Consider the following 18135-nt stretch of genomic DNA (forward strand, 5'->3'; position numbering starts at 1 on the left):
TTGAGATTCCATATGAATTTTAGGATGGATTTTTCTATTTCTGTGCAAAATACTGGGATTTTGATAGGAATTGCATTGATTGTGTAGATTATTTTGGGTAGTACTGCTATCTCAACAATATTAAATCTTCCAATTCATGAACAGGGGATATGTTTCCATTTATTTATATCTTCTTTAATTTCTGTTAGCAATGTCTTTTAGAAGTATTTCACCTCCTTGGTTCAGTTAATTTGTAAGTATTCTTTTTGATACTATTGTAAATGAAGTAATTTTCTTCATTTTTCTTTTGATGTTATTTATTGTTAGTGCATAGAAGCAGCTAATTTTTGTTTGTTGGCTTTCATTGCCTTACTCTTGCCTAATAGCTCTGCCTAGAACTTGCAGTTTCATGTCAAATGAAAGTGGCAAAAGTGGGAGTACTTGTTTCATTCCTGATCTTAGAAGAAAACATTTCAGTATCTCACCATTGCTTATGATACTCACTGTGGGTTTTTTAGAGATGGCTTTATTATTTTGAGGTAATGTCCTTCTATTCCGAGCTTGATAGTGTTTTTATCATGAAAGGGTGTTGAATTTTGTCAAATGCTTTTTCTGCATCAATTGAGATGATCATACATTTCTTTCTTCATTCTTTTAATGTAGTGTATTATTAGGTTGGTGCAAAAGTAATTGTGGTTTTGGACCATGAATTTTAAATCGTAAGTAGGCTCAAACACATCTTTATTAATCAAAATAGGAACTATTGCAGTCAGCACATTCTTGCCAGTGAGAAATAAGTTTGTTTATTCTTGTAGTATAAAAATCCATGCTTTGGGATTCAACAAATTTTTTTTTTTTTTTTAAATAGAGTCTTGCTCTTGTCGCACAGGCTAGAGTGTAAAGTGCAGTGGCACAGTCTTGGCTCCCTGCAGCTTCCATCTCCTGGATTCAAGTGATTCTCCCAAGTAGCTGGGATTATAGGCATCTGCCACCATGCCTAACTAATTTTTGTATTTTTAGTAGAGACAGTGTTTCACCATGTTGGCCAGGCTGGTCTTGAATTCCTGACCTCAAGTGATCCACCTTCCTTGGCCTCCCACAGTGCTGGGATTACAGGTGTGAGCTACCATACCTGGTGAGATTAGATAAACTCATGGAAAGCATTTCCTGCATCTTGCTGGTTGTAGAAGTGTTTTCCCTGCAAAAAGTTGTTGAGATGCTTAAAGAAGTTATAGTTGGTTGGTAAGAGGTCAGGTGACTATGGCAGATGAGGCAAAACTTCGTAGTGCAATTTGCTCAACTTTTGAAGTGTTGGTTTTGCGACATACATTCGGACGTACCGTAGAGAAGAATTGGGCCCTTTCTGTTGATCAGTGCCAGCTGCAGGCATTGCAGTTTTCAGTGCATCTAATCGATTTGCTGAGCATACTTCTCAGATGTAATGGTTTCTCCAGGATTCAGAAAGCTGTAGTGGATGAGACCAGCAGCAGACCACTAAGCAGTGACCAAGACCTTTTTTGGCACAAGTTTGGCTTTGGGAAGTGCTTTGGAGCTTCTTCTCTGTCCAGCCACTGAGGTGGTCATTGCCAGTAGTTGTATGAAATCCACTTTTTGGCACACATCACAATCTGCCTGAGAAATGATCTGTTGTTGTTGCATAGAATAAGAGAAGACGACATTTGAAAGTGACGATTTTTTTGATTTTCACTCAGCTCATGAGACACCCACTTATCTGGTTTTTTCACCTTTCCAGATTACTGCAAAAGTCCAATGACCATGAAATGGTTGACATTGAGTTCTTTGGCAACTTCTGTAATTTCAGAGGATCAGCTTCAATGATTGCTCCTAATCAGTCATTGTCAACATCTGACAGCCGCTATGCTCCTCATCTTCAAAAGTAGACCTCTTTTTCTTTTTCAATCTTTTTCTATTTCAGTGATTATTTCCCTTTTGTTATTTCTTGTTCTATGTGTGTGCTTTCTTTCTAGGTCAAGTCAGTCACTGAAGAGTGTGTGTGTGTGTGTGTGTGTGTGTGTGTATTTATTGTGGTAAAATATACATAAAATTTACCATTTTAACTATTTTAAAACATACATTTCAGTGCATTCTTTTAAATAAGAATTTTGGTTTATTAGATCAACTGGTTTCTCATTTTTTTACTCATTAATTTCTGCTTTTATCTTCTGGTTTTTTGCCCTTAAAAAGTTTGTATAGTTTTACTGTTGTCATTTAACTTACCTAAAATAAAATTCACCCATTTTGTATACAGTTGTGTAATCCTCACCACAACAAAAATATGGAATAGTTTCATTACCCCAAAAGTTTTCTCATGTCTCTTTGTAGTTGATGTCTTTTCCTGACCCCCAGCCTTAGGTAACCTGTGACTTATCCGTGCTGTTGTGTGTATCAATAGTTCATGTCTTTTTATTGCTGACTAGCATTCATTGTACAAATATGATTTATTTATCCATTCTTCTTTTGATGGGCAAATATTTGGGGCGATTATGAATAATGCTGCTGTGAACATTCATTTACAAGTCTTTGTAATGGAAACATGTTTTTATTTCTCTTAGTTAAATACCTAGAAATGGGATTACTAAGTAATATGTTAAGTATGTATTTAATTTTATACCATACAGAAATACTGTGTTCCAATGTAGAAACACTTAACCAAATTTTTTCATTGCAGCTAGCAACGTATGAGGATTTTGTTTTACCTGCTTACTGACACTTGTTAATTTCAGTCTTAATAATTCAAATAGATATGTTGTAACATGTTACCTGTGGTCTTAATTTGATTGTCTCTGATGACTAGTGGTGGTTAGCATCTTTTTGTGTGCTTATAAGCTACTTTTGTGAAGTTTCTGTTTAAGTATTTTGCCCATTTTTGACATTGGGAAGTTATCTTATTGATTTATAATATTTATGTATTGCGCATACAAGCCCTTTCTTCGATACATATTTTGCAGATATTTTCTCCTTATCTATGACTTGCCTTTTCATTTACTTGTGTGTGTGTATATATATGTGTGTGTGTGCACATGCATATATGTGTGTATATATGTATGTGTATGTATACATATGTATACATATGTGTGTGTACACACACACACACACATACACACACACACACATGTATTTTTTTTTTTAATACAGTATCTTGCTTTGTCGCCCAGGCTGGAGTGTAGTGCATCTCAGCTGACTGCAACCTTCGCCACCTGGGCTCAGGTGATCCTCCTGCCTTGGCCTCCCAAGTAGCTGCGACTGCTATGCCTGGCTAAGTTCTGTATTTTTAGCCAGGTGCGTGGCACTATGCCTGGCTAAATTCTGTATTTTTAGTAGAGACAAGGTTTCTCTGTGTTGCCCAGACTGGTCTTGAACTCCTGAACTCAAGCGATCTGCCTGTCTTGGCCTTCCAAAGTGTTGGAATTGAAAGGCGTGAGCCACTGCCCCTGGCCACGTTTACTTAATTGTGTATACTGAAAGTGGATTTTATAAAATCTACTTCTGTGGTGTTTTTTCCTGTGTTTTTCACACCACAACAATGCAGAAGACTTCTGTGTCCAAATATATGGATTTCTACCTATCAACAAGCAAGAATTCAGTTCTGCAGTGGACACCAGTCCAGTCTTCTAATCCAATTTGGTTCTAGTCATTTCTTCATGGAGACAGCATCAGATCCTACGAGTTGAAGACTGGGTCCCACAAGATTGCCCCCATTTCAGGCACCAGTCTCACTTCCAGGCCTCTGGAACTTCTGACCGACCAGCTTTTTAAGTGAGGATTTCCATGACCTTCTTCTAAATTAGTTTACTAGAGTGGTTCAGCTAAATTAGTTTACTAGAGTGGTTCACAAACTTAAGAAAATACTTTGTTTCCTAGTTTTTTGAAGAGGATTTTTTAAAGGATACAAATCAACAGGTAGATGAAGAAATAATAGGCCAGGCGCAGTGGCTCATGCCTGTAATCCCAGCACTTTGGGAAGCCTCAGGTCAGGTGTTTGAGACCAGCCTGATCAACATGGTGAAACCCTATCTCTACTAAAAATACGGAAAAATTAATTGGGCATGGTGGCAGGCACCTGTAATCCCAGCTGCTGGGGAGGCTGAGGCAGGAGACTTACTTGAACTCAGGAGGTGAAGGTTGTAGTGAGCTGAGATCATGCCATTGCACTCCAGCCTGGGCAGCCAAGCAAGACCCCTTCTCAGAAAAAAAAAGGGAAAATGAATAATAGGGTGAGGTCTGGGTCCAGAGCTCAGGAGCCTTTGTTCCTGTGGAGTTGGGGTGTACCACTCTTCTAACACATGGATGAGTTACTGTTTTCCTTTGTGTAATCCTCCTTGAGTTCAGCTGTCTAGAGGCTTGCTGTACCCTGTTCCCTTGAGTCTTTTCTGGACACTTCATTGTCCATGATTGAAGCATGGACAATCGTATGGAAATCTTATTGGACAAAAAGGACACGATCGATTACTAATAGACTGTATGGAGAATCATAACAAGGCCTGTCTGTTTAGATTCTTATTGGTCCCTCTGTGTAGCATTACTCCCTCTCTCCTGGGTAAGGGGCAGGACCCCTTTAGAAATGGGGGTCTTATGACCTAGTATGAGATAAGGTAATTCAGAGAGGTTTTTTTGTTTGTTTTGTTTTTTATGACCAGCTCCAAGACAGAAAGGTGGGGGAAGATTAGAGTATATTTTTAGTGTACCTACCTTGGGGAGAAAAAGGCACAGGTAAAAGGTAGTCAGAAGGTCAGAGAGAGATTGTTTTTTTGAGGTGTGTTTCTGAGGCTTAAAGCACCCAAGTATTATAACCAAAGACTGCCTTTCATCTTTATCACTCTGAAGCTGTTCTGAAGCTGCCTCTCGAACCATGAACAAAGGGCCAAATACTGTAACAAAAGATATGTGTATTGTTTTAGTCACTTAGGAAATATGGTCAAGGGTTATGGAAGGTATGAGCCAGGAACCATGGAAGTAAACTCATCTATACATGTAAACCAATATATATACATCATAATGCCACACCACTTTATCAGTTTTTTTCTTGTTATTTTTTATGTTCTCTTCAAGAAGTCTTTGCCTAATTCTGTGTTACAGAGATATGTTATGTTTTCTTCTAAAAGATTAACATTTGGTTTTCACCTTTAGGTTTTAAGGTCTAATTCATGTTAACTTTTACGTGGTGTAAGGTGGTGGTACACATATGCATTTTGTTTGTATCCAGTTGTTTCAGCACCATTTTTTGAAGACTGTCTTTTCCCTCATTGAATTACAGGTGTGGGTTTGTTTCTGGACTCTGTTCTGTTTTACTGATCTTTGTCTTTAAACCAGTATCAGACCATTTTGATTACTGTAGCTTTATAGTAAGTTTGATTCAGGTAGTGCAAGTCCTCTACCTTGTTCTTTTTTGTCTAAATTCTTTTGGCTCTTCTAGGTCCTTTGCCTTTCAAATATAAATATTTTAATCAGTTTGTAACTTAAAAAAAAATCTTGTTAAAATTTTAATTGAGATTGTATTGGATTTTTAGGTCAATTTGAGAATTGTTACCTTAACAATATTGTGTCTTCCAATCCATGAATATCATACATCTCTCCATTTATTTAGATCTCCTTACTTTCATCAGTGTGTTACAGTTTTCATTGTATACATCATGCTCATCTTTCATTCAATTTTATTTCTAAATATGTTATAAATGGAGTTCATTTGTCTTTTTATTCATTGCCTATGGAAGTATAGTTAGTTGACTTTTCTGTATTAATCTTGAATCCCGTGACCTTACTAAAGTCATATATTTTCTTTCTTTCTTTCTTTTTTTTGTTGTTGTTGATACAGAGTTTCACTGTTGTTGCCCAGGCTGAAGTGCAATGGCACAATCTTGGCTCACTGCAACTTCTGCCTTCCAGGTTCAAGCTATTCTCCTGCCTCAGCCTCCTGAGTAGCTGGGATTATAGGCATGTGCCACCACGCCTGGCTAATTTTTTGTATTTTTATTAGAGACAGGGTTTCTCCATGTTGGTCAGGCTGGTCTCGAACTCCCGACCTCAGGTGATCTGCCCGCTTCGGCCTCCTAAAGTGCTGGGATTACAGGCATGAGCCATTGCACCAAGCCTTAAGTCACATATTTTCTAATAGCTGCTTTGTTGATTTCTTAGAGTTTTCTAAGGTCATGTTATAACCTTGGCCTTTCTTTTAGTTTGCTTTGTTCATTTGGTTGTTTTTGAGTTGGGAATTTAATTTTATTACAGTTTATTCTTTCATTTTTATTGGTAAGAGTATTTAGTGCTAAGAATTTTCTTCTCATCACTGCTTTAGGTATATCCCATAAATTACGATAGTGTTCTAATTATTATTTTTAAAGAAATACAGTAATTTTAATCTGTGTTTTTATTTTTGCCAAAGAGTTATTTAACAAAAGATGTAATAGTTTGCCAAAACGTCTGCCCTAATGAAATACCACAGACTGGGTGATCAAACAACAGGAATTAATTTTCTTAGTTTTGGAGACTAGAAGTCACAGATTAAGGTATTGGCCAATTTGGTTTCTCCTAAGGCCTCTCTTCTTGACTTGCAGGTAGTTGCCACTTCTCACTTTGTCCTCTCATGGCCTTTTCTCTGTGCCTTTGCATCCCCTCATGTCTATCTTTTTTATAAGGACACTCGTCATACTGGATTAGGGCCCACCCAAATGACTTTGTTTAACCTTAATTGTCTCTTTAAAGGCTGTCTCCAAATGTAGTCATATCTTGAAGGGACATATTTCAGTCTATAGCAGAAGTTTTTTTAACTTCCAGGTGAGAGATCTTTTGAAAGTCAATTTCTAGTTTTATTGCATTGTAATCAGAATATTGTTTGTTTTTTTTCTATTTTGTTGAACACCCTCATGTTTCTTGTGACCTAATCTATCAAGGGCAGGACAAGGGTAAAGCAGGTGAGGCACCCAGGGTGTAGAGTTTAAGGAGACACTCTCATGTGCTGACCCTGCACTTGCAGGAGTCTTAGAATGGGTGTCTTCTTAAGTTTCGCATTCTGGACATGTCACTTGCCCAGCGACTATAGGACTATAGTCACTTAGTCCTATAGTCAAATATTGTGAGTGTTCCATAAACACGTGGAAAGAGTCTTAAATGAGTGTGAAGTTCTACATATATATACATATGTACACACGCGCACACACACACACACACACACACACACACACACACACACAGGATCTGCCTTAGTAGCTGTGATGTTTAGGTCTTCTGTATACTTACTTTTTGTCCACTTCATCTGTCTTGTACAAAGAATGATGTATTAAAGTCTCCTATTATTACTGTGTTTTTATATGTGACTCTTGTATATCTTGTAGTTTTTGCCTCATAAAAGTGAGTTTCATGGTATTTGGTACATAATATAAATGTACATAGCAGTTCTATTTTAAGTATGAACTGTAGCTGTTAGCATTAAAAAGTGCTTTTTTTGGTCTTTTTTCTTTTTGCCTGACTTGTCTGATATCGTCACCACTTCTGTTTTCATATAGTTTCTATTTGCTTGGCATACGTTTATCCTCTTATTTTTAAATTTGCTGAATCACTTTGCTTTTTAAATGTGTGTTTTGTATATAGCATTTAGTTGGGTCTTGCTTTGTGGGCCAAATTTTAATAAATTAAAAATTTTATTTTAATGGGTAAATTAAGTACATTCACATGCAGTGAGCCCGTGACTGCCAAGATTTACAGGCAGGAATGGGAGATATCACTTGTGGTATTTGGTATTTTTTCCTTCATTTTACTTACGGTTACTTTGAGGTTTTGGGCATTTTCTGTCTTCCAGTTATGCTAAGGGTAAGGTTTTGTGTAGCTTTATTTGTTCACTTTGTTTTTCTATATTTTTGCAGAATATATGGATAACACAGAGCTAGACATCTGTTACCTTCAACACCTGGAAATTCTTTATGTCTGCTTTTTAGATTCTAACATCTTAGTGATGTCTCTAATTACATAAAGTGTGAGTGGGTTTTTAAAGTCACGTTCATTAAGTGGTAGGTTATGTTTTGAGACAGGGTTCTTGATCAGCATTACTTAGGAAAGCATTACATCAGGCAGAGGTATACTTATTATTTACTTGGGTTTTATAAACTATGAGTTTATATTGTTAGTGGCTCTGATTCTAGAAGCATGAATCTGTAATAGATTTAAGGAACCAATCTTGTCTGTCCTTTGGCTTTTAGATGGGTACATTTTTTAACTATTCAGGACAGGTAGTTTTATAATCTCTCTTTGACAGTCTCCAGAAAGTTGGGGGAGACCCTCCCCAGGCATCTTACTCTGTTTTATCCTATTATAATTCCACAATTTGGCCAGTTAGAATATTTTCTGTTAGAATTTCAGGCTGTTTCTCCTGCTTTGGGTTTCTGTTGCCATAGTGATAAAATGTTCAGCATTCTGTCATTACTTGAACACAATAATGAAATTGACCCTTTTTTTTTAGGTTTTTTGTTGTTGTTGTTGCTATATAAAACAGCTTTTATTCCTTTAGCTTTTCTTAAATATGAACAATTTTCTATTCTGTTAGTCACATTGATTTTTCTTTGATTCCTCTGCATTTTCACTTATAATGTGTAAATGACCCCAATGTATTTTAAAATGAAGACATAAAATCTAGCAGGAGTAATTCACACGATTTGCATGGCTTTTTTATAAGTGTTTACGATTGTGGTGATATTTTTTCCTTGGCAGTTATGATTTCCTGATTTATAAGTCCAGCTACATCAACAAGGTCTGTTTTGATCATTCATAAAATAATCATAATTGCAGTACCTTTCATCTGTGGAGCAAAAGATCTTACTAAGGAAATGGAAAGTATAACTCATGCAAAGCAGAAATATCCATTTATTTACAAATAATATTTGTGATAAGTAGATATTAATCTATTACATATTAATCACTGCTTTGGTAGATCCTTTAAATTATTAATTATGTGCCAGTCTTTCCTCTTTGTTAAAGTGTTTTTTTCACTATTAAACTATCAATAGTGCCAAGAGTAATAAAAATTATTTTTATGAAAGTACTGTATTTCAAAAGGCTGCTCCACTGCACGTTTATTCAGTTTGCAAAGTTGGTAAATTTACCTGTAAATTAAAACCATGTAAAAATTAAAGGAGTTTAAATATGATAAAATATGTAGTTTAATTTGGTTATGACAGTAACCCAACTTCAACTAATGCAGGCAAACAAAGGGAGCTTTTTTGTTTGCACAGTTGTGGGAAGGGTAAGGGTTATGCTGGTTTCATGGACACCTGAATCTAAGAACTCAGATCCAGTTAGATAATAGTGGCTTTTTCCCTCCTTTTCTTCTCCTCTCTTATTTTTTATCTCCTCTGTCTGCTGTCCTACTATTTTCTCTGTGATGCTGGGAACATATGTCGAAGCCAAGAGGACAGAGTTCTTGTTAGCAAACTCAAGTTAAAGTTGAGAGATGAGGCCGGGCGTGGTGGCTCACGCCTGTAGTTCCAGCACTTTGGGAGGCAGATGTGGGTAGATCACCTGAGGCCAGGCATTCGAGACCAGCCTGGCCAACTTGATGAAACCCCATCTCTACTGAAAATACAAAAATTAGCAGGATGTAGTGGTGGCTACCTGTAGTCACAGCTACTCAGGAAGCTGAGGCAGGAAAATTGCTTGAACTGGGAAGGTGGAGGTTACAGTGAGCCAAGACCGTGCCACTGCACTCCAGCCTGGGTGACAGAGTAAGACTCTGTCTCAAAATAAATAAATATAAACAAAAATCTACAGACGAGTTTTGGTCTGGTTCACATGCTCATCCCTGGACCTACCAGTGTGGCCATGGGTATTGGGCACTCTGGCCCAGCCAAGGTTATATCCCCATGTCTCTCTGTGGAATGGGCGAAGGAAGAGGATAATGATGATGTGCAGTTTGATATCAAAAGGAGAGGGAGGTTTTTGGGAAAATAGCACTATAACCAAGGGAAAGGCAACCTGAACATTTATGATATCCTGTAGGCAATACCCCCTTGATTTATTTTTTGTATGGCTTAAAGCCAGGGCTCTTTCCCATTTGGGGCTTTTTTTTTGTTTTTTTTTAATTTGAGCTTGTAATAAATGTTTAAATTTCATCAGTTTGAATTTCTTTGCTGCCAATCGTGGATATTTCCTTTTTTTTTTTTAATCTGTCATTTAATATATGCCTTTCTACTTAGACTACATCTTGAGAAGAATTATATTGGCTCATTGGACATGTTTTCTCCCAAGAATTTAAACTGTGAAGTAAGAGATGAAAAGATATGTGCCAGTGTTTGAAGGACCAGGCAGAGCTGTGGCATGTCTTTGCCTGTGATATTCCTGTCAATTATTGTATCCTGGTTTCAGTTTTCTAGTTCTCTTTTGAGTGGGTTCTTATATTCTTTCAGGAAAGTTTCTTTTTGCTAATAATGGCCAATGTCAATTTCCAGTGCTCACAAGCAAGAACCATGCTTTCTTTCAGAAGATTGGTATAAGAAGACCACTGCCATTCTCATGAGACTTGTAGGAACCTTTGACAGTAGAGAAATCACAAATACAACTTCTGTTGTTTGCCCTGTTTGTTGCTTCCCTTTGGTAACAGAGAGTTACATTAAATGAAGCCAAGAAGTTACATTAGAGCCTTTGCTGCCCTATGTGGTATCGCTAGTCACATATGACTATTGAAACCTAAATTTTAGTTAGGATTTAAAATTAAAATTCCATTCCTCAGTCTCACGAGGCACATTTCAAGTGTGCACTAGCAACATGTTGCTAGTGGCTGTCATATTGGAAGGCAGAGATTATAGAATATTTCCACGATCAAAGAAAGGTCTGTCAGACCACACTGTTGGAGTATAGACTCCTCAAGGGTAGGCCTTCTGTCCTTGTTATTTTCTGATGTATCCATGACACTTAGAATGGGCTCAGCATGTATAGGTCCTCAGTAAATATTTGCTGAATGTTGAAATAGCATATATTGGCTGCCTGCCGCAGAAGACCTATACCATGATCCTTACAGTTGGCTCCCCTATACTTTGAAGACAACTTGAAACAGCTCCATCTTAATGTTATTCCACATTTCCATTTAAACTTTTCATAGCTACATTGTCTGTGTAACTTGGCCCTCCAGTTCACCTACTATTTCTGCCTTCATGATTACTTTAAAAGTATAAAGTTCTTGATCTCGTGGTTTCTTTTTCCCCTACTTACTCATCTTTCTCCTTCTGAATTCTCCCTATCATTGACTCATTAAAACTTTTAACAATTTCCACTGTAGCCCCTGGAATCCCAATTCTGTTATCAATAACTTTTTTTGCAATCTAAACATTTTTTTGAATGCCTCTTCACCTACCCAAAACTGCTTTCTTCTCATGGTATATAACCTGGCACACCTTTTAAGCAGAAATTACTCTTCCTTTCTCTCTCCTGCAACAAGAGACCAAGAAGCAAAGTCAGCATTTGTAAACCCCATTTGTGCTTCCAGTTTACTGTTTGAGTACGGTGAAAGTGATTTTTTTCTTCAATATTTGTTGCATCCAGTTTTACGCTTGTCTTTCGTCTCTTCTAATTAATGACCTACAGTATATTCCTTAACAGTGACTAAGGATTTTCATATCTGGCTCAACTTTTTTCTGTTTTCTATGTCTCTTGCCATCATTCTTAGTGACTATGTATTCATGTTGTTGAACTACCCAGCACCTTAGCTTTATCATTTATTCTATCTGCACTCTGGCATTGTTTTATCTGTATTCTACTTTAGCATCTTGTACACCTAGACACTTCTTGGACCTTGTCACCACCTAGAATTCATCACTTCAAAGAGGTAAATATCTTTTTTTCCCTCTTACTCATGCTACTCTCACTGAAGATATTGAAATTAGTAGTCTTTGGACTTCTCTTTTTCTTCCAACCTATTAACCTGGCTCCATTCCTTTTCAGCTTGGAAACTGTTTGATGTTCTTACTTGTACAGGAGCAAAGGATGTGAATTTTCTCGACTTCTTATCATCTTAGAATTTCAGTATCTTCATCCTCTCCTCCCTTTGTATTTTGAAAATATCCTTTGCCCCTTCTTAAGTGAACAGTGCTTTTAATGCCATCTTCTCTACTTCCTCTATACTCTTACTCACCTATATCTTTAATTTCTCTATCTCGGACTCTTACTTTATAAAATAAAGTATATTTATTTTAAGTATATTTAAAGTATATATATATTTAAAGTATATATATTTTAAGAAAATAAAGCATATTTTCTTTTGACTTACTGTGACACACCTTGAGTATTAGAAACCTAATCAAAAGGGATACTGTACTGTACTCCAAAATCTATAGTACTGTCTTTTGAAACATTTTCTACCTTTTTGTTCTCTTTTGTTCAAAAATGTAGATTTAATGCTGTTGGTCTTATTCTATTTTATTTATGTTAAGATCCATTATCTCATAGAATCCTAAATTATCTGGATTCTAACCCAGTACTGCTTCAACAAAATGAACTGAAGAAGGCCTTATTGTATGTCATCTCCTGTAGTCTACCATCATGGTGCTTTTACTTATTTCATATTTCATGTAATTTTTTTGTCATCCTTTCATATTCTAGTGATTTTCAGATACTCTTTGCCATCAGTTTATTTGGCTTCAGATTTTGTATGTAGGGCACTATTGTTTCTCTTCATGTCTATTCAACTTATATAGATAAGTTTATATATATAAATGCTTTCTTAACTGGGTCATGTTTCATATTAATTTGCCAATTATATCCAGATTCTCAACTGGAGCTAGGATGTACTTAGCGCCTTAGTTTTCTAACTCTGGGCCTGAACAGAGACCCACAGTGTTCTCTCTTCTATTTTCATCTTAATGATTTTGCGGAAAGAAACCTTTACTAAGTCAGTAGCCAAAAAGCCCTAAGTTAGCTGCCCAGCTACCTGAAAGGCTGAGGCAGGAGGATTGCTTGATCCAAGGATTTGAGGCTAGCCTAGGCAATGTACTGAGACCACATCTCTTATTTAAAAAAAAAAAAAAAAAGTCATCGAGTTGGTGACATTCATAAACATTTAATGGAGGAAGTACCCAGAAAGTTTGAAAGAGTAATCATATAGCTAGAATTATGAAATAAGAATGTGACTGGTACTGATATGGAGCAAAAGGAAAAGGACTGGCCCTCTTTAGATTCATTGTTTCTGGCATTTGTTTGTAAACATCTCTGGAAACAATGGGTTCTATCTTAAGGTTTTTTCCATGTTATACTGTCCAATCATCTCACACATTTAAACAGTTAATCCATGATTTGGATAGGTTTATTTAGTCTATCAACAAATGTTTATTGAATCCTTATTGTGTTTAAAGCATAGACTTAGGTTCTTGAGAGCATTGTTCAGATAAACACTTTCTACTTGGTTAGATAAGACATGCTAATAATACCAAGCTATAAATAAGTGCCAAGTGAATTATATTTAAGATAGGCGTTTGATGAGTTTTGAAAGGGAGGAGGCTGAGGAGCCTATCCTGCCAAACCTAATTAGTGTAATGTCTTCCTCATGAGGTTACTGATTTGGTCACTAGAGCTGCTCTGCATTTTAAGGCTCTGGCTGTAGATGTATTATTCCCTTTGAAGAGTCTACAAATGTGTAAGTATACATTCATCTCAGGGATGAAAAGTTCCATGAGATAATTTATAGAATACAGGATGGTGTGTTGTATTAGTTTTCTTTTAAATCTGTAGCCTTGTAGAATGAAAATGAAGTACTGTGTGTCTGAAAGAATTTTGTAAATTGTAAAATACTATATAGATGTAAGTTGGCCTCTCCTAAACTAGACTACTTTCTGTTGCCTTAGCAAGACGTTCTGTACTTTTCCACAAAATGCTACTTGTTCAGGCTGTTATTTATGTATATCAAAATCCTACTTGTCAGGTTTTTATCCATGTAGTATTATCTAGTACTGCTGGACACACTTGGTTTCTTATCCTCTCTATCCCCATAGCTTGTAGATTTTCCTATCACAATAGCAGTGATTTGTTTAACAATTTTGTTGTATGTGAACACAATCTAGTGTCTTGAAGTCTCAATCTTTGGTTGTATTTATACTTTTGCTCAGTGACTGGTACCAAACAGGCATTCCATAAAATGACTGTTTAATTCAGTAAAATAAATGAACCATGGATTCTTAATAATGTCTTTTATTGGGTTGTGATTTTTAGGTTAAAACTTCAACAACAAATTGTGACTATTGAACATGCAGAGAAGGAAAAAAATGAAAATTCTGACCTAAGACAGGTATGATTTTCGCAAAGGTTTTCCTTTTATTTTTCTCAAGTGCTTCTTTAAATTTGTGTTTTGCAAGTTAAAAAAAAAAATTTGCAATTAGTATTTTTAGAATGTACCCACAATTAATAACATACTGTTGGAGGTTAATATGTAAAGATAAAATGTTTAAACCTGTATAATTTAGTAAGCTTCTTTTGCTAACTGCTGTTACTCTTAAGATGTATAGGCTGGGCACGGTGGCTCACACCTGTAATCCCAGCACTTTAGGAGGCCAAGGCAGGCAGATGACAAGATCAGGAGTTCGAGACCAGCCTGACCAACATGGTGAAATTCCGTCTCTACTAAAAATACAAAAATTAGCTGGGTATGGTGGCATGTGCCTGTAGTCCCAGCTACTCAGGAGGCTGAGGAAGGAGAATCTGAACCCGAGAAGTGGAGGTTGTGGTGAGCTGAGAGTGTACCATTGCACTCCAGCCTGGGTGACAGAACAAGACTCTGTCTCTCTCTCTGTCTCTCTGTCTGTCTCTCTCTCTCTCTCTCTCTCTCTCTCTCTCTCTCTGTGTGTGTGTGTGTGTGTGTGTGTGTGTGTATGCATGCTGTGGCCCATGATAATTTTTTTAAATTGCAGTTAAAAGGGCAGTATTATAAAATTCTGAATTTTAAAAACTCAGTAGAAATATTTTCCAGGCATGATTGACGTGTAACTTAATATTATGAGGTAGTTTTTACTATGTCCCTATGCAATCTAAGATTTGTATTTATGGAAGGAAATTTATATTTATAATTAACAGGAAAGATTTGTATAAAGTTGGATAAAACATGGAAGAATGATCTTTTCTGAATTCTTTCTTTTTGTTGTTTTTGTCCCTATAAATTATTAAGTAGGATTCCATTTTTAGAATTCATGCTTGTATGCTAGTTGGTACTGCTTTTCATGTGCATGAAGTTATGGTTTCTAAGTCTTAACTAGATGGATATAATGTTTGATACCCAGAGAGAAGTTATTTAGTCTCATTGGCATTTGGGCTTTCTGTCATGCTTTGCATATGGAGAGGTATTAAGCTCTTTGAAGTTTGCTTATTCAAGCAGCTGTAATACAGATTTAATATTTGCCACTCCAGTTAAAAATAAAGAGTGAATAGTTCTACATGTAGAAATTCATTCTAAAATAGAAATCTGAGATACACCATTTCGTTTTCTGCTAAAAATTACTCTGTGGACCTTCAGAATCCTATCTGAATTGGTTCTGTTACCATTAAGAAGTATTGGGATTATTATTCATTTATTTAATTATATAAGAATCTTGTTTCTTTTTGCCCTTGAATCTCATAATGGGTTCTTTTGATTCCTGTCTCTTGACTGTGTTTGCTCTCAAATGTCTCTCAGAAATGGCTAAGAGAGATAAAAGGAAGTGAAAGGAAAATGGGGACTTTTATTATTCATTAATTGGTAAAATAGTTTGTGGGAGAGGTATATATAACTGTCTTAAATGAAGATTATTTGGATGTAATTTAGAAGAGTGTGTATCTTTCTAGCCTGTTAATCTGTGATTAGACCTTTTCTCGAGAAAAAGTACTACCAGATAAAGGTAAATTGGGATGGAAAAAAAAGGTTTGAGTGACATTATGTAGTTTGGTAAATGGCTGTAGAGGCCAAATGATCTGTAGCATTTATTAGATTTCCCAGATACCTTTCTTCTGCCCAGCAGCACTGGACATGTAGACTGCTTGGAAACCTTTTAAAAACAATGTGAGAGTGATCCTTCCCATATTTAATAGTGAACAATTTTGATTGCTTGGAGAGTAGAACTTCTGGGAGGTTGCTGATCTCAGGGTCTGTGGGAAGAAGAGGATGGATTTTTTTAGCTGCGTTCTCAGCTGACTTGCTTTTAAAATCTGTTTGTTTGTTTGTTTTCCCTAGAAAGTGAGGGGATGGCTAGAGTGATAGGAGACTCACTCTAATCACTGGATTCCCTTTTCTCATTTCCCTTCTATCCCCCTAATAACCCTTTTTCTCATTCCCCATAACTCTCCTGGCCTGCGTATTTTGGGAAGAAGAGGTAGAGGATTCAGTGACTGAGGATTGTAGTTGTTGATGGTCTCTGGTTATAAGAAGTGCTCCTAGGTGCTGCTATTTATTATTTCCTTTAGGGGGCATCTTCAAGGGCACACCAACTTTGGGGAGCATTTGCAAAAGGAGATGTTTGGTATCTTCTGCTTCTCTCATACCTTACCACATTTATTTAGTGGCTTTTAATTTATCTTCTTTCTTCTCTTTTAAGCAAATCAGTAGTTTGCAGATCCAAGTGACCTCACTTGCACAGTCAGAGAATGACTTGCTGAACTCCAACCAAATGCTGAAGGAAATGGTGGAGAGGTTAAAACAAGAATGCCGAAATTTTAGAAGCCAAGCTGAAAAAGCTCAACTAGAAGCTGAAAAGTAGAGTTTGCTCTTTATGTACAAACCTTTTTTTCTTTTTTCTATATAATATATAGTTATTTTAGTAATGATTCCAATGGTGATTATATTTTAGGAACTAGTTACAAATACACTTTGATAGCGTACAATGGTCTACTGAGGTAATAATGTATGTTTCTCTAGAATGAACTATACTGACTCAAATTGTTTTTAAAAAGACATTAAAATTCTGACAGCATAGTATTCTGAAAAACCTCAAAGAAAACTTTTTTATTTATTGAGTAAACCAAAACATTTCTTCAAAAATCTGTTCTTCTGAATGCCAGAGAACAGAATGGATTTTTTGTTTTGTTTTTGATGTACAGAAGCTACTTCCTTGAATTAGAACTACTCTCTTGGATTTTCTTTGAAAAGCTTATTTTTATTTTTATTTTTTTGGTCTTAAAATTTGTTGCTAGTAGACAGTATAGTAAAACTGGTAGGGATCAAATGTTTGTGGTGAAGTTGAAGATCTTATATCCTCTGGAAAAATGTGTTTAGATGTGGTAGAACACTGTACTGTTTTGTATTTGCTTTGTCTTTATAACTTGCTGGCCTTATAAGTAAATTTTTATTTTAATCTACAAAACATTATTCTTTTCACATTTCTTCTTCTGAAGGCCACCATGCCACATAAAACTGTTTTCCTTCAGTTTTTCTATTATTACATATTTTAAAGTTTGCCCATGGTTTTATATATGGGGTTAAATTTCAAGAAGAGTAAGCAAGATAAACATTTATAGCATGTTGTGACATTTCAGATGATCCAACTTACGTTTCTTTTATTTTGTAAAAACTAGAAACGTGTGCCTTGGAATTCTCAAGTGTTTGATTGAAACGAATGTAATAATTCTAATGACAGTGTAGCTAGCAAATTTAAGTATTTATTATTTAAATAAATAATATTTATAGACTTGTATAGAGGAAAATAGCTGGACTAAGGGTCAGTGGAATGTGATTTAATTCCAGCTAAGATACTTAAAATCTTGTATGACCTTTGGCAAGTAATCTAACTTCTCGGGGTTTGTTATTTTTATTTGTACTGCCTGTAGTAAGAATACTTAAAAAATCATATAAAGTATGCAGAATAGCTTTAAAAATATAAGTTGCTATAATGTTATTTTGAGATATCATTTGTATGAATTTTACTATAGTCAGAAGACACTGCATTAAGATTTGATACCTGGCTTGATTTTCTAAGTTTATGAGGATAGATATTTGTGGTTTGATGGTCATTATATCTCATACCTGGTTATCAAGTGTTTATCTTGCCATTAAGTAGATGTAAGTCCTTAAGCAATTTAGTTAACTGTTCTAAGCCTCAGTTTCCTCATTTATAAAATGGACAGAAGTATAAAGGTGACAGAAATACCTAACTCGGGATTTTTGTAAAAAATAAATGACAGAATACACATAGTGTCCCAAGTCCAGTG

The 18135-nt window shown here is 35.9% G+C and overlaps 1 protein-coding gene across 9 annotated transcripts in view; it reads left to right on the forward strand.

Moving 5' to 3' along the window:
- The window catches only part of CEP83 (centrosomal protein 83), a 171392-nt gene that overhangs the window by 128599 nt on the left and 24658 nt on the right, over positions 1-18135 (forward strand). For 6 of the 9 annotated variants that reach the window (XM_074402419.1, XM_010340166.3, XM_074402417.1 and 3 more), the window contains 2 exons: positions 14179-14254; positions 16527-16684. In XM_074402419.1, the coding sequence (XP_074258520.1) occupies positions 14179-14254; positions 16527-16684 (234 nt within the window). Of the gene's footprint in view, positions 1-1732; positions 13072-14178; positions 14255-16526; positions 16703-18135 lie in introns of those variants that run through there. The other 3 variants (XM_074402421.1, XM_074402425.1, XM_074402424.1) reach the window with 3 other exon arrangements.

The sequence above is a fragment of the Saimiri boliviensis genome, chromosome 7 (genome assembly GCF_048565385.1).
Source record: "Saimiri boliviensis isolate mSaiBol1 chromosome 7, mSaiBol1.pri, whole genome shotgun sequence".
NCBI classification, from domain to species: domain Eukaryota; kingdom Metazoa; phylum Chordata; class Mammalia; order Primates; family Cebidae; genus Saimiri; species Saimiri boliviensis.